This window comes from Argiope bruennichi, chromosome 5 (genome assembly GCF_947563725.1).
Source record: "Argiope bruennichi chromosome 5, qqArgBrue1.1, whole genome shotgun sequence".
In the NCBI taxonomy this organism is placed as follows: Eukaryota; Metazoa; Arthropoda; class Arachnida; order Araneae; family Araneidae; genus Argiope; species Argiope bruennichi.
Window position 1 is genome coordinate 63,655,007 of NC_079155.1, and position 23,275 is coordinate 63,678,281.

The 23,275-nt window shown below is 27.1% G+C and overlaps 1 protein-coding gene across 1 annotated transcript in view; it reads right to left on the bottom strand.

The window, feature by feature from the left end:
- Positions 1–23,275, bottom strand: part of LOC129968286 (uncharacterized) — a 168,173-nt gene that overhangs the window by 11,230 nt on the left and 133,668 nt on the right. The window contains exons 4-5 of the mRNA XM_056082142.1: positions 13,589–13,724; positions 5,388–5,515 (exon numbers count right to left, since the gene is read on the bottom strand). Of these exons, the coding sequence (XP_055938117.1) occupies positions 5,388–5,515; positions 13,589–13,724 (264 nt within the window). The remainder of the gene's footprint in view (positions 1–5,387; positions 5,516–13,588; positions 13,725–23,275) is intronic.

Below are 23,275 nucleotides of genomic sequence, written 5' to 3' on the forward strand. Positions count from 1 at the left end.
TGTGTTGGACTAAATCAGATGAATGAAGTGGTCAATTTCATGAAATATTCAAATTCAGAGTAGTTATCCAGGATGAATATACGGAACGTTTTAGTTCAACAGACTATTTGCAATAGTGATTCCGTAATATCTCTGTATTCGATAGCTTTTTCTCTTTTATTAATATCCACGATGCTAAATATATAGACGTTTTAATAATGTATAATGCAAAATGTAATGAGCTGTTTTCTTTATTTTTTTATCTCTTTAACATCCAAAGAAACAATGAATATTATTATGATATTCAATTCAGATTGCTACTGCATAAATCTACATCTCTATTACCAGTTTAAAAAAAAAATGCGTGTACATTTCGGCTATCTACAGAAGAAACTATTTAAGCTAGAGCTACTACATCTGATCCAAATATAATTTATAATTAGAAGATAGAAATGTACCTCTCAAAATAATTTTTAACAACTGAATTAATTAAAAGATAAATGAAAAATTTGGCACTTTTTAGAAAGTCTTAAAATTTAGAATGGGAATTTAAAACCAGTATAAGAAAGAATATGAAGTGGACTTGTCAAAATTATCTTCCAAAGAAACTAATTTTAAGTCTTTGTTTTAGACTTATGTAAATATATATGCATACGCAAATACTAAGATAATATAACTAAAGTCAGCTAATAGACAGCATGCGTTGATGAAGAATGAATTTTAATAATCACTGTTAAGAAAGCTGTTGATGATTAATCTGTTAATCAACCACAGCAATAAGAATGATGCTGAACAATTTTGTTGCTTTCATTTGAAAAGCAAAATGTTAGTCCTTCTGGAGCATAAGTCAAAGTAAAGTCTATACATTTATTATATATTAATTGGTATATAATTTCAAAACTGCATCTCTATTCATATAAAACTGTGCCTTGAGAATTTTTCCTGACTTGTTTAAATTATTAAAAATATGTCTTGTTTCATTTTCTAAAATATATTTCATTATTGCAATAGCATTCAATTAGTAATTATTGCCTCTTACTCGTGTGATTTTTTTTCTGTTCTAGAAAACAATCACACGAGTAAGAGGCAATAATTACTGTTCTAGAAAAAATAAAGACAAAAAAAGGCGATTCTGCACGTTATATGCACGATCTATATTTGGAATCAGAAAGTGAAATTGCTGTATTACAAAAAGAAATGTGCAATTTGAAATAGATTACTCAGTCATTTAAGATTTCAAGACTTTATGATGTCATGGGACTTGACTCCCTTAGGAAAGTCCATGTACTCAAAATATGGAATAGTTATAATTTTAAAAAAATAACATGGTTTTAATATCTGTCACAAATGAAGGCTTGAGAATAATTTGTCCAGGAAATAACAACATCCAACATTAAATTATACATGAGAATCTAGATGAAATTAAATGCAATCAATTTTTCCTGAAAATCAGATTATAATCAAAAAGAGGCAAGTTTTATATAGACATTAATAAATAATACATATTTGCTTTTATTTTGATTTGTGATAAAACAAGTCTTGCATTTTGTTTTACGAATATAAGCAATAAAATAATTCTATTTCATTGTCATTGCGATGGTCGATTAGCAGGTCGTTCATCAAAAACTTTATCAAAATTATGTACCAAAATTCCTTCTGAACCAATACATGCTGTTCTAGTAATTGATTTTATTAATATTCGCTTAGCATTTGCATATGCATAGGATTTACAGCAGTGGGATGTCGGCGCTGCCGAGATTTTTAATTCTTATTTCTCATCAGAAAAATTAATAAGGCAAAGACTGCCCTTTTAGTAAATAAATGTAAACGAAAATAATTGGCATGACACCATATTTAAATTTTTTGACAACATTTAATTGACGTTGGACGAAACATAACATATATGAACACTATTACAAAATTTAGCATGAGAACATCATAGAACTCCGAACATCCATCTCTCTCCTCTCTCGGCACCGTCTCTCCCGCCGTCCTCCTTCTCCACACTCTTCCCTTCAGTTCGTTTTCTGGTTCTAATCATCCGCAGCGCCCTCACACGCCGCCCCTAAGAGAAAAACTGCTCTTCAAACGGCAAAAGTTTTTCTCGCAGCAAAGGCTTGAAACTAAATTCTTTGGAATCAGGATTGTAGCCGTGAATATAAAAATTGCAATTGTTTAATATAGTTTTGATTTCTTAAACTAAGACCTTGGCTTTTGTAATGGGATATCTGAATTTGACTCTCAGTTCCAATCAAATTTTTAAATGAATGCTTTATCTGCATATTATTTCTGTTGCCTCCTGTTTCTGTTATCTGCAAATTGCCTTCGATTGGTGATTTTTGGAAGTGTGAGAGATGCAATAGCAAAAGTTATTTTCGTCATCTCACGATTAAAAACAATGATATCTGTCAGAAAAAAAAATACATTCCTTCAAAATGAGTTGTCAATTTAAATAAAAAATATATTTTTTTCTTTTGAGATGCAAACACGAAATTTATGTCAAAATTACTCCCTTGCGCTCTGCCTAATCACTCAAATAATCTAAATGATAGTCAAAGCGATGATCTGGAGAGGGAATTAAGTTGAGTCCTACTGACCATCATAGGCCATGATACAGCTCTTCCCTTAGAAGGTATGTAGCACGATGGAAATGATGGTAACTCACTCCTAATACCTTAATGCATTCACCTAGGAAGTAAACACCAATCACCGTAGTGGAATTATTTGATATTTATATTTATAATGGACTATCATGAAAGAAAACAGGAGGAGATAGATCAATTTACTTCATTCATTTTACAAATTAAAATAAATAGGAACTCAAATATTTGAATATTAATAATTTCTGACCTGATTTTTTAAAATATTTTTTTAAATATCATAAAATAATTATCATTTGAAAATGTTTGAAATTCTATTTTGCTTATAAATATTTAAAATCGGCAGACATTTTTCCATACTATCTTTTTATTACATTCATAATAGTTGCAGCATATAAATATTATAAGCCGAAAAAAGCTGAAAAATTGGGTTGTTGAGAATCTGCAAGCTAACAGTTACAAAACGTTAAGCAGATATTAACGAGTAAAGTTTGTCTGCAGTAAAATGAAAATTCAAAAATCTAAATTCTGGATATTTGTTACCTCTACATTCATTTAAAAAATAGATTTTTAAATATTTTGAACACGAAAATTTTCAAGAAGAATTGCATTATTTTAAACGGATTTTTCAAAAAAAAATGCATTATTTTAAACGGATATAGTATATTGTTAATTTGATTCAAAATAATTAATAACTATTTTTATTTTTAGCAATTCATTATTTTTTTTTCTATTTTAAACATCTGCATTATTGTTCAGAATAAAAGTTAATTCTCAGAATTAATTTGATATATTTTTGTTTCGAAATTATTTAGAAGACAACTAGAATGGGATTTTAGTATTTTAAGCGTCAATATATAGACAAGAAAAACACACGAACAGACTTAACGTCTCTTGATATCATCATAGGATGAATGACTGAAGAGAGTAGTAGCATAAATTCTGTCAATTATGCCTTATTATTCACTCATTCTTCTTGTTTATTCTTCTTCCTACAATGGATTGATGCATATGTGAATTTTAGAATGTTAATCTAAATTGATTGAATTAATCCAAAGTCATAGACAACTCGATAATCTTTAAATCATCTGTTTATAGGTATCCAAGGATAAATAAATTACACCCAAAGAGATAAAATAAAAAAAAAGTTTTCTGAGAATTGTTTTTCTTTTATAAAGGTGTACGTACACACTAGAAGATTTTTTTTTTAAATTTTAACTTTAAAAATCCAGTTTTTTCACAGTAGGCCATTAATATGTTTAAACTCATTTTAGTGAGAAAAAACCATATTACACTCATTATTAATTAATTAATTAATATTTAATGAGCTAATTAGCATTTTGTTTTAACATGATATCTTAAATTCTAATTTGTACAGACACAATTCTAATTGGGAATTATGCCTACTATTAGTCTTCATGTTATCTGCCTCAATCAAGTTATAAAAATATATAGTTTTTTTAACAATTTTTTCATCAACGATGAATAGAAAAAGCGAGATTTTTTCTGTAATTTTAACTTTTAAATAGCTATTAAAAATTTATTTATATATATATATCTTTGATTTGAGGCACAAAACATCCTCTATTCCATACAGATTATTTTGATGTATAAACAATTGTATTTGGTTAATTTCTTGTTGAGTTATGATTGTTTGAATGAAGAAACATAGTGGGAAAATATCATTCTTCATAAAATGAGTTTAAAAAAAAAACGTAACTAGAGTTTTTAATGAAAGCACCTCAAGAAAAATAATTATAACTCGAGAAATATTTCGAATATTGACAACATCTTGGTATCGTTTGAAAGCTAAAGGATCAGAGAACATTATTAAGCAATAAAAAAATATTCGATATTTTGAACAATTTTCGAAGTTTCAAGTGTGTACATACGCACTATGTCAATGTTCATCTCAAGGTATTTTACGCTTATTCCTTTCCTGGAAATTTTTATGGCATGCATTTTATTGAAATGCCAGTAGAATGTCTAAAATCCTGAAATTAATTATTTAATTGGATTAATTTTATTTTCCCGGATTTTTAAATAAAAGTCATTTTGTGAAATTTAAGAAAAATCTTATTATGGAAAAATGAAATTTAAAAAAAAAAATGTCTATTTCATGAAAATAAATATCTCTCATAAACATCTGAACATTCAAATAATAACAAAAGAAATAGTTAGCAGGTGTCTAACATTTTAAATAACATTCCATAACGAGCGCAATTTTATTTAGATAAACGCTTGCTTAGCATACTTACTCATTTTATTACTCGCAGTTTTATTTAGATAAATGCTTAGCATACTTACTCATAAATATTGCTTACTATGTCTCAAAATTTTTTGTTTAGAGTGCAAGATATAAGTTGTACTTGACAAAATTGATTTTATTAATGTTCAGAAGTTAATTTTGTTTGATGGGAATATTCTTTTAAATCATTAATTCAAAAATTTCTAGATGCAAAACAAAATCTAGAAAAGGAGTGCAACATTTGCTGTGGTTCCGTCAAGGCCATAATAGAGGATAAACTTCTAAAAATATAAAAAAGATTCTGCTTAGAAGGAAATAGAGTTCTGAATATAGTTTTAGAAATAACGGTAAAATGAATTATAATATTTTTGAAATTGAATTTAATGTCAACGAATGATTCAAGTGTGGTTTATATAAAAATTGTTTCTTTCAATATCTCATTTATAGTATATATATATTTATATATAGTAGGCTTCAAGTAAAGTATATTTAACCTTATCATATGGTTTGTTTCCGTAATTATGTTCCTCCATAACCGCTGAAATTACAGAAATACATACCATGACGTCATTGATGTACCAGCTGAGATTAGCAGCTGGTTTTGATCTTGCAGATAAGCAGCGAAGAGTAAGATTTTCTCCGTAATCGGTGAATTCTCCAGTGATTTCAGGTGATTCTTCTGGAGGTACTACAAAAAAGGTGGAAAAAGGAAGAATTATTCAAATATATATTCTTAACAAATTATAGGAATAAGATGTTGGTCTTATAATTTCAAATCCGATTCTGTTTTAATGTTGTTCAATAAAATAGAATTCAGAACTTTCAGAGAAAATTTCTCTGAAGTCCACTTGATTCGTTACTTGAAATTTTAGAATTCTACTTCCATCAAGTGTTAAATCCATCAGATAAGTAAATATTTGTTCCCATTTTGTGTGTTTACTTTCACACACAAACACCAGAAAAACCAAATTATATTGTTTCGGATTGAGCCGTCCAAATACGTTAAACTTTTTCACTGTTAGTCAAGGCGCGGTAAAAAACATTCCCATTAAAGCCATCTTGTCACTCCTTTGACTTTAAAGATCATGATTTACAATGCTATTGTTGATGTTTCGATGAAGTTAGAATTTATATTCTGTATCATTTCCTGAGCTTGCTGAATGAGCAGCAGTCACATATTTTCATCTATATCCTCTGGTCAACTTCTAACTTGGCAGCTTTACAGAAACTGCTGAAATCGACAATTAATTTTAAGAATCTTAGTTTAATTTTGTATTTGAAAATCCTATTTTCAATTATATTATTTTTTTATATAAAAACTGAAATTCCTTTTTTGAGAAATCTGCGAAAGAATCCATCCATGCTGAAAACGATGAACTAACAACCATATTGTTTAATTCGCAGGATATGCAGATGAAGAATTAATGTTTTTAATATTCTTCTAAGTTAAAAATAAGTAAAATATAACACTTCAAAACAAGCAGTCCAGATTAAACTAGTATTCTATTCACTTTTACAATGCTCTAGTAAAAATTATATTCTGGAATATTACACAGCAGTAATGATTCGATCTATATCAAGCATAACAAAAATGAAATTTAACAAGAAAGCAAGTGGACAATGTTATATTAAATACAAATGAATGTTTATACGAATGAAATTCAATTTTTCCAAGAAATGGTGGAATGAATGGAAAGAAGGAAAATAGTTCAATGAATGTTTCATTCTTATTCTTTGGTCTGTTGCTTTTTACCAACTTCTATAATTCGTAGAGAAATATTTTCTTGATTATTCCTGAAAAAATTGAAGTGAGATATGTATTATAATTTCCGAATTTCAGAGGAATGTATCATATATAAATACTTGCTGCCATTGGCTGGTATTTCAAAACACGGAAACATTTTAGCATATTTTTTTTTTTTTCCTTTTTTTCCTAAATATTATGATAAATACTTGCAGAATATAAATAAATGAATTTGACTCACATTTTTTGAGCTCAAAAATCTATCTGATAAAGCGCATGGGGCACCACATATTTTGATACCGGGGATTATTTAACCTATTTCATATGGATTTCATGTGTTGAAACCAAATGATTTTAGTTTTTGTCCATCAGCTCTTGTTTATATGATACTATGGAACAATTATTTTATTTTTGTATTAAAAATATAGTTGTTAAATTAAAATTTCTTTTTGCGAATAAATAATGCAACATAATTTAACTCATTAAAAACCCACGACACATTTGTAAATCTGCAATAGCTAAAATAAAATTACTAAGATTTTTTTTTTACTTTACATTTTAAATCAACTTTATTTACACAATGTTTTTAGCAGATTTCGACAGCAATTCTTTTTTCATATGAGCATACTTTTCACTGTGATTAAAATAATTTTCTGCTTTGTGGATGACCGGAAGTCTCTTGTTAGAAAGAGGAAATAAAATCCATATTTTACTCTTTCGCGATCGCGTAATCTACGAAATGAAGATTATTTATGAATTGCCTAGTTTGACAACCATAAAAAATGCTAGTTTTAAGTGTTAGTATTCATAACAATTATTTTTATCAGAGCTTTAATTTAATTTTCAATTAATTTTAGCTTCATATTCAACGAAAAAGGATTCTACATCGCCCTTTGCAAAAATTCTCGAATGATATTTCTTTTAGGATATCTATGGTTTTCTTTTCCTATCCAGTGGTATTATTTGATTCTGTTTGAAGCCGAAGAAATTAGGGTATTTCCGTTTGCTGGTAATTAATTTTTCTTCAGACCTCACAAATTACGCACTGACGTTCTGAAACTCAATTTTCTCAATTTTTTTAATGCTGCTTATTTATTATTCACGGGACTTTCTGTATGAGTAAAAATACTAATATTTTATCTTTCTTTTCTCTCTTTCTTATATAACTCTTCTCTACAAAAAATATTTTAGCTAAAGTAATTCCTTAAAATTAGAGAGTTGGTGGTGAAAAACTGTTTTCATATTTGAAATTTGAACCAAAAATAGTTAAAATCAATTTGAATGACACGAGACAAAATCCATTACATTTATTGTGTCATCCATTACATTTATTTTAATGCGATGTAGATCATCTATTTTTATTACGATAAAATATTTTCTAAAATCCGTAATGGATACCAAAGAATTTTGAAGCTCAGGCATAAACTGTTAAACTCTTGCTATAGATACTACGGTTGATAGATTCATAGACACTATAATCACAAAATCTACGCTTACACCATTTTTAACGTTAAATATGATAAGAAAAATAAATTAACAAAATCCCAAGCACCACAACTTTCTGCATCACTGGGATTTTACCAAACTATACTGAATTAATTCAAGTATAATTTCATTAACAATTTCTTACTTCTGCAGCACGTGAATCTATAGTAGTAATATCTAAATATTACTTTTAAAAATAAAATTATTTAACAAATTTTGAGTGAAAATCTTCTCTGATATTTAAGGGAAATATCGACATATCTATGTACATTTTAAAAGCAAAACTGTTTCTGCCATTTAGATGCTTAGCTACAACTATTATTTTGTAACTCTAATAACTTCTTTTGATGATTTCCATAAACTGCGCATGTGTGATGTGTAATTTATGTAAAATAAATAATATATATGTAATTTTTAGCCTCATTTAGCTCCGCATTTACCAAAATTGTAGTTGAATGCTACCTATTTATCAAACGCATTATTTTTTATAGATCCCATAATTCTTCTTAGGGAAATTTTCTTCTCTTTCTAAATCGTCTTTAGAAAGGATATTTGATTGGAGATGAGATGTTTTGCTTATGTGAGGCGGGCATCAAAATTCCTCCCGGAAAAGTTCATCCCATTTATCGCTTCTATTTTGGGAATTCTTTAAGAAGTTTAGAAGAAATAAAAAGACTTATTTAAAGCCAGGAAGCACAGGAAAAGGAAAATAAAATTCGAAATTTAGTATTAATTGGATGAAGAGATGTAAATCTCATTAAAAAAGATAAACTTAAAAAGATAAACTACTTTTTTTAAATATTATCTTGCTCCCATCTTTAAAATGCTCGAAATACTTACTTTCTAAAATTGGTTTAGCATGTTTCATTTAAAAGCATACTGCATAAATTTTAAAAAATAAATGGGAGAAAAAAAAAACTTTAAATTCAATATTGATTGGAGAATGAGTTTGAAATATCATTAAAGCGATAAACTGAGAAGTAATCGAAAGATTTGTATATTACCTTTAGAGTAGGGTAAAAACGTCTTCAAGATTTTTGAAGCAATATAATTAGATTTAAAGGAATTACTGTTTTCATTACATTTATGTGGCAAATGTTTCCTTCAAAAGTTTTAATAGAAAAACAATTTTTTAAAATTGAATATTTTGGTCACTGCAGACATTACCGAAATTTATTTTATCAACTGTTTTTAATAAAATGAATAGAATGCATTAATTACAAGGATGAACGATAGATTTTAAAGCATTATTTACTAAAGTAAGAATCATATGGACATCATTATTGCCTTATGAATATTATGTAATTACGAGACTTTTTTGAAATAGTTTTAAATCAGTTTTTAATTATTTCACACATTTTTTTCTCGATGAAATTTATGTACATATTTAAAAAGATATCCTTCATCGAAATATTAACAAATCGCATTTTTTTCTGAGCAAAATACTTAGATCATTAGTGTCATTTCGACTCGTAGCTTTTTTTCTATAATTTTGAGAATTTATCAATAAATTTATAATTTTATTAACATTTTTTTTGGAAAATAAATATATTCCTGCATAAAAAGAAAAAAGAAAAGCATTAATAGGTAAATTAACATGGTTTACCAATATTAAAACATACTAGAATTCCTAAATATAATCTTTGCGGTTAATAAAGAAAAATGTGTGCTTGTTGGCTCTGTACAATCTATCTAACCTAGAAATAACTAACTTTGTATATATATATATATATATATATATATATATATATATATATATATATATATATATATATATATATATATATATATAATTAAAAATGGGAATGTGCACTTAAAAAACAATGTTTCAAATTTAAATTAATTATATATTAAGCGTGATTTTATGATTCTAGCACATTTTAATATTATTACACATTCAATATTTCCTCAAACGCGTTATTACAAGAAAAATATTTCATCATTATAAAATTTAACCTTCCAGTGGGCACACGCATTGTACCAACAAGAGATGTCGCGCGTATTTCCTAGGTATGCTTTATAAAATATAAATTTTTAAGATACGAATTATTCCTAGGTATGCTTTATAAAATATAAATTTTTCAGAGACTAATCATTAAAATTAAGTTGTAATTGAGTAAAAGTTAATATGTGAAACAATTTTTATTTAAAAAATAATAGAAGCCATGTAATCATAAAACACTAAAGCAATATAAACTTACCAAAGAATTAGCTGAATGGTGTGAAAATATAAAAAAACGCAAGTGTCAATGTTCCAACTGAAATATTTATATTTGTTTTACAAAAATGTAGAAACAATACAGAAAAAATTAAGATTTAGGTTTTAAAAAAAGAAACAAAAGTCGTTTCTTACTCATTCCGTTGTAACGTTGCAGTCCGTTCAGATATGTTCGGAATGTTCCAAACATATAACTTTCAGGGAAACCTCACATGTAAGCATTACTATTCTAAAATGCTTGCCATTTCTGCAGGTTTGCGTTTTTTCACTTCATGACACAACGCTTCCTTTTCAAAATCTAGTTCTGCTTTTATTTTCAATATTTTTAGGTTTACCTTGGTTCGTAATAATATAGGCGCTTTCCGCTTATCGTATTCTTTCATAAGAGCGTCTGCTAACTATCGTAGATATTTTTTTTTTCTAAATAGCTTTCCTTTATTATTTGTCGACTGAAGACTGTAGTTATTGATTGATGTTTCATTATTTTTAAAAGAGATAATTTTTCCAAATCAACGAAGTAAAAAAGATAAAGCTAATTCTTATGTAATACTAGTGCAGCATTTCTCAGCATTTTAGTATTCGTGATCCAATCAAATCAAATCAAGGAAATATTCTCAAGAACTTAAATTTTGGGTTTACCAGTACTGAAGTAAATGAAGAAGAAAGGCCCCTGTGTATTATTTGCTCAAAAATGTTGGCCGCAGACAGCATGAAATCTAATAAACTTAAACGACATTTGGAAATGCTTCATAGTGAATACGTCAACAAACCCAGAGAATTCTTCGAATTAAGATTAAAATCATATAAAAAGCAAAAATCATTTTTTAAAGAAACTTTGTCTGTGAATAAAAAAGGCTTTAATTGCATCTTACAAAGTTCATATAAAATAGCCAGATGTAAAAAACCTCACACCAATCATGAAAAGCTTATTTTGCCAGCAGCAATTGAGATTGTAGAAACTATGTTTGGAGATAATTTTTCAAAAGAATTGCAATCCATTCCTATTTCAAATGATACTGTTGCCTGTCGAATTGGCGATATAACTGAAGATGTACATTGTTAGCTTTTCTCCAAGTTGCGTGACAAATTGTTTTCAATACAGCTTGACGAAGCAACAGATAGTAATAAAGATCTCATTTAATTGCCTATGTTCGAATTTGTGATAATATGCCATTAGTAGAAGAACTACTTTTCTGAAACCCAATAGAACTCAAAACATCAGCGCTCGCATTATTTGTTATTTTAAATGATTATAGAATGTCCGGAAGATTCCAAGGTATACAAGCACTTGTAAAACAAAAATCGCCTCAGTGCACACTTTGCATGATCCACAGAGAAGCTTTGGCTTCGAAAGAAATGAGTCCTGGTTTGAATATTGTGTTAACTACGGTTGTAACCGTAGTAAATTATATAAAAATGAAACCCCTGAAATCGAGAATCTTTTCCGCACTTTGTAAAGACATGGGTTCAGTACATTCAGCGTTACTATTTTATTGCAAGGCAAGATGGTCATCACGTTTTTTTTTGCAACGTGTCACGAAATTTTTGCAACGTGTTTATGAATTAAGAGAATAAATCGTAATTTTCCTAGAAGAAGAAAACAGACAGGAGGCCTTGAATTTTCGCGATAATTTATTTGTGATGAAATTGAGGTGCTTAGTCGACATATTCGAGAAATTAAATAACATGAATCTTCAACTCCAAGGAGCAAATACACATATATTGGATGCGAGTAATAAAGTTAAAGCTTTTTGTAGAAAATTGGAATTGTGGAGCAGAAATTTAAAGCAAAAAACCTAACAATGTTTGTAAATGTGGATGATTGTACTAAAACTTATAAGGCTGAAGAAGAACATGTAAAAGTTGTTTTTGTAACCATTGAAAATCATTTAGCCATGCTGGCAAAGAATTTTAAAATGTATTTTCATGCTGACGACAAACTAATAGCAAGTTACGAGTGGATTAGGGATCCCTTTCATAAGACTCTCGAAGGACTGATGAGGAAGAAAAATTCATAGACTTCACGACAAATGGCGAAGCTAAAAGGCAATTTAGTAATAAATCACTGTTTGAATTTTGGGCAGGAGTGAGGGTTTATTTTTCTGCACTAAAAACAAGGACATTTCACTTTTTATTACCTTTCTATTCACATTCAACATCCTACCTTTGTGAAACTGGATTTTCTGCTGTGGCTTCTTTGAAGACAAAATATAGAAACAGAAGTGAGAGTGGCTATTTCTGATATTAATCCTCCCTTCGAAAAACTTTGCTCTGCAAGACAGTCTCAAGGAAGTCACTAATAATTGTTAAATTTGTTTTTAATTTAGTATATTCTGATTTAGTAAATTGTCTTACTTTAATAAGTTATTAAATATGTCGAAGTGTATTTTGTTTTCTATGTGTATGTGTGCTTTCCTTTCAGTCAGTTAATAAATTTTTAAAATATTTTCTCTTGAATATTCTCGCTCCCCCCTCTAGTGTGCTCGCGCCCCCCTAGGGGGGCGTGCCCCATAGGTTGAGAATCGCTGTACTAGTGCATATCTCTGCATTATAAATAGCGGATTCGATGTGTTTTATTAACATCTCTAGTTCTAAATGTTGGCTTCATTGCATTAACAGGAGTTGCAAAAACAGCCAAATTCCTATTTCATTATTGTAAAAATGTATAAGACGAAATTATTTTCGAGCATATCTCTCATATATGTGTTTCATGTAAATGGTTGAAAAAATGATGGCATCTAATTAAATTTATGCAATCAAATCTCCTCTATCTTTTCCTGTACATTTTTTAAAATGGAATCGCTTTCAATAGTAATATCTATTACTGAAATTCAATCCAATTCGTTTTTATTATTTCATTAATTATTTAACCTCATGTTTTTTTTTCATTGTTAAAGGTTAAATAATGAGGATTAGATTTATTATTCAGAAAATTTGTATGAATAATGAGAAAGTGAAGTTACAGAACAAAAATCGACAAAGTGATACGAGGAGATTGGATACTTGAACAGTTAAATTTTTAATGGCACTATTAGGCTAAGAGATTTAACAACATTAGAAATTTTTTGTATAATCGCAAAACAGAACAAATGATGGATTATTAAAATCACCTACCTTTAGTTCCTATTCCAATTTGATATTTAAAAATATTACGATGTGGAAATCTTACACTTCAAGATATACATAACAGTTTTAATTGAAACTAAACACACTCAATATTCCATTGAAGTTTGAACTGGACGATCGCTAAAGGAAATGAATATAATAATTAATGAAAATATTTTGAAAGTCTTTGAAGGCAGAATGCAACTTACTATAAACAGATATGTTTCTGTGCACTTGAACACATCCGAAGAAAGGTTCATCTGCAGAAACTTGGCAAGTAAAGCGGCCTTCAGTCTCCAGAGTCACATTTGTCAAATAAACGGTACTTCGACCAGATTTTGATAACTGAAAAAAAAAAACGTAATTATTTATACTTTTTGAGAATTTTGACTCTTTTCTTATTTACCAGAGTTATATTGAATTATGCTTTTGAAAGAACAAAAAAAATAATGAATATGAAAAGATGAATATATTATTGTGATCAATATAATATACATTATATTATATTGATAAAAAAGAAGAAAGGATTACAATAAATACCAGAAATAAGTCAAAATGCATTACATAACCCTCAAGGTAATCTTCTACTACTGCAAAGCACTTTAATCTATAAGATTTCCATTCATGAAAATCATTTTTATATTTTCCAATCATGAAAATAAGCCTTAAAGTCGTTCTGCGAAATTCCTTCAGATCGTAGTAAATATTTTTTACCAAATTAATGGATTAAAAACAAGGTCCACGAAGATCCAATTTCAATCATGAAAATAAGAAAATAATCACGAGATATCATACCAGGTAAATATGGAGCTGTGGAGTCATATTTGATGATTTTTTTGTCAAAAATTCATGAATAACCATGAATTTTTGAATAAAAGAATTGTTTCCATGATTTATTTCTCTACAATTCTTTGTTCTTTCGGTGGTCTTTCATACTTGAATTTTTTAATAATATCTTTTTGTTAAATGACAATCACTAAATATCGATTTCCTGATATGTTGTCATGTCAATAATTTCATGAAGTGAATTGTTTTTCACAGAGTAACAGATTCTCTACCTTCTTTACAGATTTTATTCCACTCAAACATCTTATATTTTTATAAGATTTATCTTTAAAAATTTTTTTATATATTTCAAATATTTTATCTTAACAATTGCTTTGTAAATTCATATTTGAATTATATTCTTTTCTCAATTACATTCGCCATTATGGGAAATTGACAAAGTAAATTTGTATCTTATTAAAAACAAATTTATTTTCAGATGATAAAATGAAAATTATTTTTTGATTGTAGCCAGATATTCATATAATTCAAACTCTTTGATAAGTATTTGCAGACGATATCTATTATTTTAAATGCAGTACTCCGGATGCTTTTTGATTACAGTTATAAATATAATTTACAATATTGCGAAAACTTGGCATCAATGAAATAATTTAAAATGATGAAATGGTTTTTATTAAAGAATTACAAATAGGAAATAGAATTATGCTTTCATTCCAATAAAATTATTGAACATCATCAATTTTTCTTTGAAATATAATTTTTTTTTTCAAACAGAATAATATCTTACTGGTATAATGCAAGATGATATGAAATATTAGCAAATGAGATTTTGATTAGTTATTAACTCTTTTAGCTGTTTGTTATAAAATTTATATAATATAATTAAATGTTAAATATCATCTGAACTAAAAATTGGTTTCTAGTATTGTACAGTGATGTTATTACTTCATTGTATAAACAGAATAATATCTGTGATTTGTTTTAGAAATAGTTATTAAAGGAAGAAATACTGCTTGGTTTTTGTAATTTGTAAGCTTAATTTACATAAATATTGCTTTTAATTAATTTAATATCAAATTAAAAGCTTGAATTTATCCATAATATCAATACTATTATACTAGTATTTTCAACTTATTTTTTAATTTACAGAAAAAATTTATTTTCGCCGTTAGATAATAGTAATGTGCATATCAATTTTATAAATTAAATAAATAAATATTGTTTTTTACTGTTCCTGTTACTAGTGTATATTTGCGGAAATCTTGCCACGTTTTATATATTTTCATCTCAGTTTTTCTTCATTCTTAGTTATCGGAGCACGTATCTGCTGAAGATAATTGAATGCAATCCAGGAATCATGATAAAAGTTCTGAAAGTTCTGATATTTTTGTATAAAAAGAGTCTTTTAATCTGTTATAAGTCAAGAAATAATCGCCACAAAATATCTCCGACTATAATTCAAAACAATGATAAAATTTGAACCTATCTTAAAAGATGTACAATTTCTACTTCACTATTTATATTTTTTGAATTTTTTAAGGTATAAGCGATGTTTTATTAATTTTCAAATGATGAAGCAAAATAAATAAATAAATAAAGTAAAAAAATAGTAAAGAATCTGTTAAACACGATAGCAAATTAAATCTATTTTCTCAATAAATTGTTTTATGATTCTATTATTTTACACGTTTATATTTTGGTAAATATTGCATTTTTATTTGAAAACAATAAAAAATATTCAAAAATCAAATCCATATGAATTTTTAAGGAATATATATATATATATATAAGAAAATTTTGATTCATGAAACAAAATAACAAATAATGAATAAAATAATAAAAAAAAATTTGATAGCTAACGTAGTATTTTTTTCCCTTTTAATGTTTAAATAAATAACTTCACTGCTTCGTATTTAAAGTAAATAGGATTTATTTATATTTGCCACAAGACTATGATATCTATTTGGCTTAGAAAAATGCTATATTTCTTCTTCTTTTTTTTCCTGAATAAGAAAATTATGTAAATGTGCAGATAATTATTTAATTTCATATTAAACTATTTTTCATTTATTAATAAGAAAGTATGATATGTATTGATTACTGTAGGAAATTAATGCATTCTGGTAATTAACATATGAAATTAACTAAGATTTTTATTTTCAAAATTTTCCAAAGAAAATAGCCAAGACTTCAAGGCGAAGATAGGCAGACGGATGTGCAGAGACATACACCCTTTCACTAATTCCGATGATATCGTTTCACAGTTATCATTACGCCCATAATACAAACTTCTCATTAAACCAAACAGAAAAAAGATGAGGGAGTTGAATCTAAATAAGTAAATAGTTAAGAATAAAATATTATCATGCTACTATGTTTATTCTTGGTTGTAAAAAATTTTGTATGTTTTTGATGAAACAAAATAGTTTGTCTTTCTTTCCTGAGAAAAGGTTATCGTTTATAGTTTATATATTTTTTAGTTTATAGAAGTGGAAGTAAAGGTTAGCATGTATCAGAAATGGCATATTATAAAATAAGGATAAATGACATCAACAATTCTTACGTTACTGATCTTAGGAAAAAAACATATCATAATTCTGGAGCATGTGTTCGGGAGAATATGTTGTTTTCTTTCACATAAAAGCAACTGAGCGGAGATGAAGAAAGATGAGAGAAACGATAATAGGTAATTGAATGGAAAGTTCATTTGATTTTATATTTTCTCTGTAGTGGTGTAATTTCTCCTATTTCTGGCTTATCTGCAGTAAGAATATTTCCTCGCTCCATGAAACAAAAAAGTGAAAATATATATTGATATAAATCAACAAAAGTTCTGTCATGATATATTCAGTCGTATAGAAATTAATTTTTGACTTTACGAGTGATTATTAAGTATTATATACAAAAACATATGTAATTTGTTTACTGTTGGCAACTTATTCTTCTGTCAATTATGTGAAATAAATTAATAACCAACATAAAATAAGTTGCTCTTTTCATGAAACCAATATATAGAAGTTTTGTCTTCAGACAAAGTCGATTTAATCTATAGTTATTATTATTTATATAATATATAATCAAAGTCGATTTAATAATGCAGTTTATGTTACTTTGAGTTGAAACTTGTAAGCTGATATATAAGAATTCAAGACTCAATTTGCTGCTATTCTGTACAAACTAATGAAATTAATGTCAAATTCTATCTAACTTTAAAAAAAGGCTTTTTGCAGTTAACTACCTCTAACAATTTTTTAAAAAAAATTAGTTCATAGCAAATGAATAAATATATAAAATTTAGAACAATAATATGGTTAGAAAAATCACCATATATATATATATATATATATATATATATATATATATATATATATATATATATATATATATATATATATATATATATATATATATGTTATTCAGGTTTTAACTTTTCATTGAATAATATGCCTTCAATCCCACCTCATCTAGACAATTTTATAGAATTTTCTAATATCATAACAGCATGAAGAAAATTCGCCTCGATCATTTAATTTAATATCCTTGAAGCCCACAAAAAGAAAAATTGCAGATTTGATAGAATACTAGTTTTATTTCTTTAGTTTAGTAGCTATTTAATCAAAAATTGTCTTTTTTTTGTCGATGTAGTAATAGCTAGAAATATTACAACAATTTATGCATATGTTACGGCCAAAGCCCGAAGTACGGCCAGTTCGCGAATTGGCTGGCCAATTCGCGAACTGGCCAAGAGGTTTGGCCAAAGTCCGAAATACTTGCAATTAATGTTGTATTTTCTACTTTGGCTGGCCATTTCGCGAACTGGCCGGGAATCCTTGGCCAAAGCCCGATGTGATAATCTATACTTATAAATAAAGCTCAATGTATGTGTGTGTGTGTGTGTTGGCGCTCTACAGTCCAAGCCTTTTGACATAGAGTCATCAAATTTGGCATATATATATATACCATGGGGGTCGGAAATGTGCACCGTGGAGCGATATTTTAAAATTTTTAATTAGAATTTTAATTAAAAATTAAGCGTAATTTCGGCGTTTTGTCGCTGTAAAAAGAAAATATTACAGCACAAATTCGATTTTTGCATCAAATTAAAGCTTAAAATTTAATTTATAAATTATGCTTAGATTAAATTATGCTAAATTTTTTTCTGCACGAGCGCGTCAAGTTAAAAAAAATAGCTTTTATCAACGTGTTGCCACCATATTGATAGAAGTTTAAGTTAAAAAATAAATCAACTATTATTGCAAATTTAATAAACAAAATTGTAATTTCGACAGGTGTCTGTATAAAATGAAAAAAAAAATGAAATAAGATATTTTTTGAAAAGTAAAAGGAGGAAAGGTTTTCTACGAGCTTTGACAATACCTATATTATTAATTCAATAAAACAATTTAATTTAAGTCAAACATAGTTTAATATACTTATGATAATCATTCTAATCAGCGACCATCAGCTAATTTGGGGCATACATTTGCTAACAAAATGGTCTAAAGGAACTAAATTATATTTAATATAACTTTAGTCAATAAATGCTCCGATGAATCAGGAATTTTAAATTTTTACATACGTCCTCTGCCCTTTGAATCATATTTAACAAAATATTCTTGAGACACCAATATTTTTAATAAAAAATCAACCAACTAAATCAATCACTAAAACTGACTGATTTATGAAATTTCAATATCACTCTTCTATAAAAACTGGCGATTTTAGACTACTTCACCGACTGTCCCAATGAAGATACGCTAATCCTCTGCAGGGTTTCTCGACAGTGATTGCCCTGTGATTATAAAAATGTTGATTGTTCTAAAACTGATGCATAAAAACTTCATAAATCAGTCAGATTCATCGCAAAAGATAAGGACGTTTATTTATTTATTTAAAAGTTGGTGTCAAGAGTATTTCACAGAATATGATTCCTTGGGACCAAAGGATTGTGTAAAATTTAAAATTCGTAATTTATTGACTGAAATAAAATAAAATATTTTTATTTGCATCGTCCTTTTGAAAGCAAAAAATTAATTTTACGATGAATCAGAGAAATTTTTGTTGAATAATTCTTTAAGATATTATATAAATTATTCTGCAGTGCACATATAATTTCACTGCCGAACGATTGATTTCAATTTTCATATTTAAAAAAAGACATGGTTAGCTTCAATATAAAAAGCTTATATATTGATTGCAGTTTAACATTTCCACTTTAATTTAAAGTAGAAATTTTATGGATACTGACAGAACATTAAGGAAAGTAGTACAATATAGTACAATGTTCAAGGCCTACATAAAAGTACGAATGAATCATATAACTACCAAAATATGAAGCTCAAAAATATTTTGCAGAAAAAGCTACTAAGAGAACAAGTAACATTAATTGAAAATTTTAGCGATCATTAATACTGGTTAACCGGCTGGTCGCCAAAGGCGACTAGTGGTAAATAAATATAATGACATTCATGTATAAAATATAATTAAGGACATGTTGTATGTGAAATTCGACGGATGGTTCCAACAAAGAAATGCCCTTAAATGATATTAATAACAAAACTATTTGTCCTTCATATTTGTTTTAATTAGTCCTTATTTTTGCTATTTGCCTTTGCAAAAAATTTCATATTTTTTGAAGCGATATTTCGGGAGACAATTTGATGTGGGATCTTTAACATTAGAAAATGGAGCAGAAAAAGACTAAGGATCACCCTTAAAGGTAAATGAAAACTGAATACTCAATTTGCCTTTGTATTCATACACGATACGCAACGCCTTTGCTCAAGGTATAATTCGTTCAATTTGAAGGGCGCAAATCTAATCTTACGCTATCACGTTGTTACAGTATATAGGTTCACTGAATAATTTATATTATGGCTTTAATATGAGAACAGAATAACACAAGATCATATTTTTATATATTACAAGCTTATTTTTAATTCAGAGGTGTCACTTATATTTAAACTCGTTTCTTTAACAATTGTACTTAAAAAAAACGGTACACAGAAGTACTCATTTTTAAATACTTCATTTTTAACAGGGTGTAAAACAATCTGCTCTTGATTCCTTTCTTCCTACTTTGGCCGATCGTCCCTAGCCATTTCGCGAATTGGCCAGCCAAAGCCCGAAATCATGAAAAGATCGGACATTGGCCGATAAGTTTACAGCAACGTTGGCCAGATCGCGAATTGGCCGGCCAATTCGCGAACTGGCCGATTTCGGGCTTTGGCCGTAACACATACAATAAACATGAAATACATTTTTAAATGTTTTTTAAAATATCAACATTGAGTTTCGAGAAATAAATTCTTTAGAAATAAAATGAGATAATTAATCATATGAAGTGAAAATGCAGAAACTTAAAGTTTTTTTTTTAATATATTATAATGAGGAATTGTTTGAACATTTTATTCATAAAGTTGAATTTTCTGCTTTAGATTAAAAGATAAACTCTTATTTCAAAGTATATAAATGTTTGTAGATAATTACAGCGTTAAATAAATAAAACTTATTTTCACTTGTTAAAATTTAATCAGAATTAAATTTTCAACGACAGTTTGTAGAACGAGTTTTTTTCAACTTAATCAATTTAACTTTACCAGAATGACACAAGTTAAAGATTTAAATTCTCTCAAATACAAATGAATTCTCTAGCATTTAATATGAAAAGAAGGTCAATCTCTTGAGCTGTGTTATTTCCACTGTGTAATTTGTTGTGGCATAATTTTTTAATAACATTGAAAGCATGAAAATTATTATAATTTAGATAAGAATTTTTAATCAGTTAATCTCTAAAGATTATAATTATTTTCTAAAACGTTTAAAAATGAATCAGCAAATGAATTCTAAGCAAGAAGATTAATGAATAAGTAATTTCATTTATACCAAAATTTTGATAGATTTTGAACTAATTATTTCTAAGCATTTTCTTTTAAAGCAAATGTAATTAGATGGTTATGAATATATTAGATCATTTGAATATTAAGTTGAACCCTTTAAAATAATATTCTTTATTCAAAAAAATTTAATTCAATAACTTGAAGATTATTGAATTAATTTTTCAGACATTATTTCATCAATTCATTCAAATTTCGACTTTAACGGATTCATCGTGGAATTTAAGAGATTTCATCAATTTTAAAGGATCGAAATTTTGAAGTATTATTAATAGACCTCATCAAATTTAATTGATTGAAACTTTGAATTAAATTTAATTAATATTCTACCATATCTCCGTATTTCAAATGCTCCAAAAATGGATCCTGTATAATTTTATATATTTTCACAAACAGGAATCTTATAAACAAATTTGAAATTGCATAAAATGTTTTTTTTTTGTTTACCTTTAAAAATATTATAGATACTTTATGAAATACGGCTAACATGAGCATACATTTTTATAAGAATTCAAATCTAATTAAAACAAAAAGCTTTTGCTTTTTAAAACTTCAAGATATCTAAAGATTTCTCTATTTTCATTCTACGCCAATCTCTAATTGTTTCATAATCCATCATTCGATTTATTAAAAAAAATTCTTTGCAAGTTATGATTACAAGAAATATTTTTTTAAAGGAATGTTGCTAAATATTGAACAACGCTGGCAGCTTTTATAAATTGTAGTAATTAAATTAATCTTTATAATAGCTAATTTTCTTTATAAATTCTGTTATTTTAATTAGATCAAAAGGTCATAAAAGTTCTAATTTTGTTTTGGGGCTTGAAGTGAATTGATCATTAACTTTTAAAGATAGGCTAGACGAAAAGATTTTAGATATCGGAAAAAGGTTTTAAGATAGTTAAAATGCCATTAAGAAATTTTTCTTGATACTTTGTTCGGTTGGTAGCATCTTGACAGTTAGAAAGATCTCATTCCTAATGAGATTTCCGAAAAGTTTTTTAGATGAATAAACGTCTGAAAGTATCTTGAAATTACAAAAATCATTATCTATTTTTTTTAAAAAATAGCCTGACAAGCTAGTGACTTCACTACTTGAATTTTATCAAAAAATATATCTAGTAATTGAAGAACTTGAATAATTTTAATAAATATTTGAAACGGATATTTAACTTTTACGGACCCTCTAATATTTTACTAAAAATATTAATTGTGAATTTTATTTTAATTGAGCCTTTAACTATTATATTTATTTTTAAAAATATATATGTTTCAATTAGAAGGTTTTATTTATGTTTTTGTATTATTATTCAGAAACTTATTTCATCATCCTTAAGATACTGAAAGAGAATTATCATTATAATTACTGATATAATCTTTAATTTCATAAAATTTGAAATTTCCCAGAAACGTTTCTGCTTCTAAAATTATAGAATAATATCAAAAGTCTCATCTTTTTCAATAATTTATTTATAAAATTTTCCAAGATTTGATAAAATTAGATTTAAATCCTCAAATAATTAAAAAGATTATATTCTGGAAAAATCATTATCTAATTTCAAAGTTCAATTAGAAATAATTTGTAGCATAAACAATAGGTATAAAATGAGAATTTATTCCTTTATTTTCTTAAAATCATAATTAATTTTAAATAAGAAGAGATGGATTGTTATTTTTTTAATTCGAAATCATATTTTAAAGGGAATTTAGATTATGTTATGTATTTTTAGTTCGCTTACAGACTAAAATATGCCCTCATTGTTTACGGTCATGTCACTTATAACCTGCTTCTACCAACACAAATTGAGCATTCTAAATTCAATTATAAGAATTAAATTCTATTTTAGGAATAAATAGAATAGCTCCAAAACAGAGAAATGCAGAAAAAGATGAACTAACAACTATACTGTTTAATTCGCAGGATATGCAGATGAAGAATTAATGTTTTTAATATTCTTCTAAGTTAAAAATAAGTAAAATATAACACTTCAAAACAAGCAGTCCAAATTGAATTAATATTCTATTCACTTTTACAATGCTCTAGTAAAAATTCTATTCTGGAATATTACACCGCTGTTATAATTCGATCTATATTAGGCATAACAAAAATGAAAGTTTACGAGGAAGCAAGTGAACAATGTTATATTAAATATGAATGAATGCTTATAAGAATGAAATTCAATTATTCAAAGAATGATGCTAAAAAGAAAA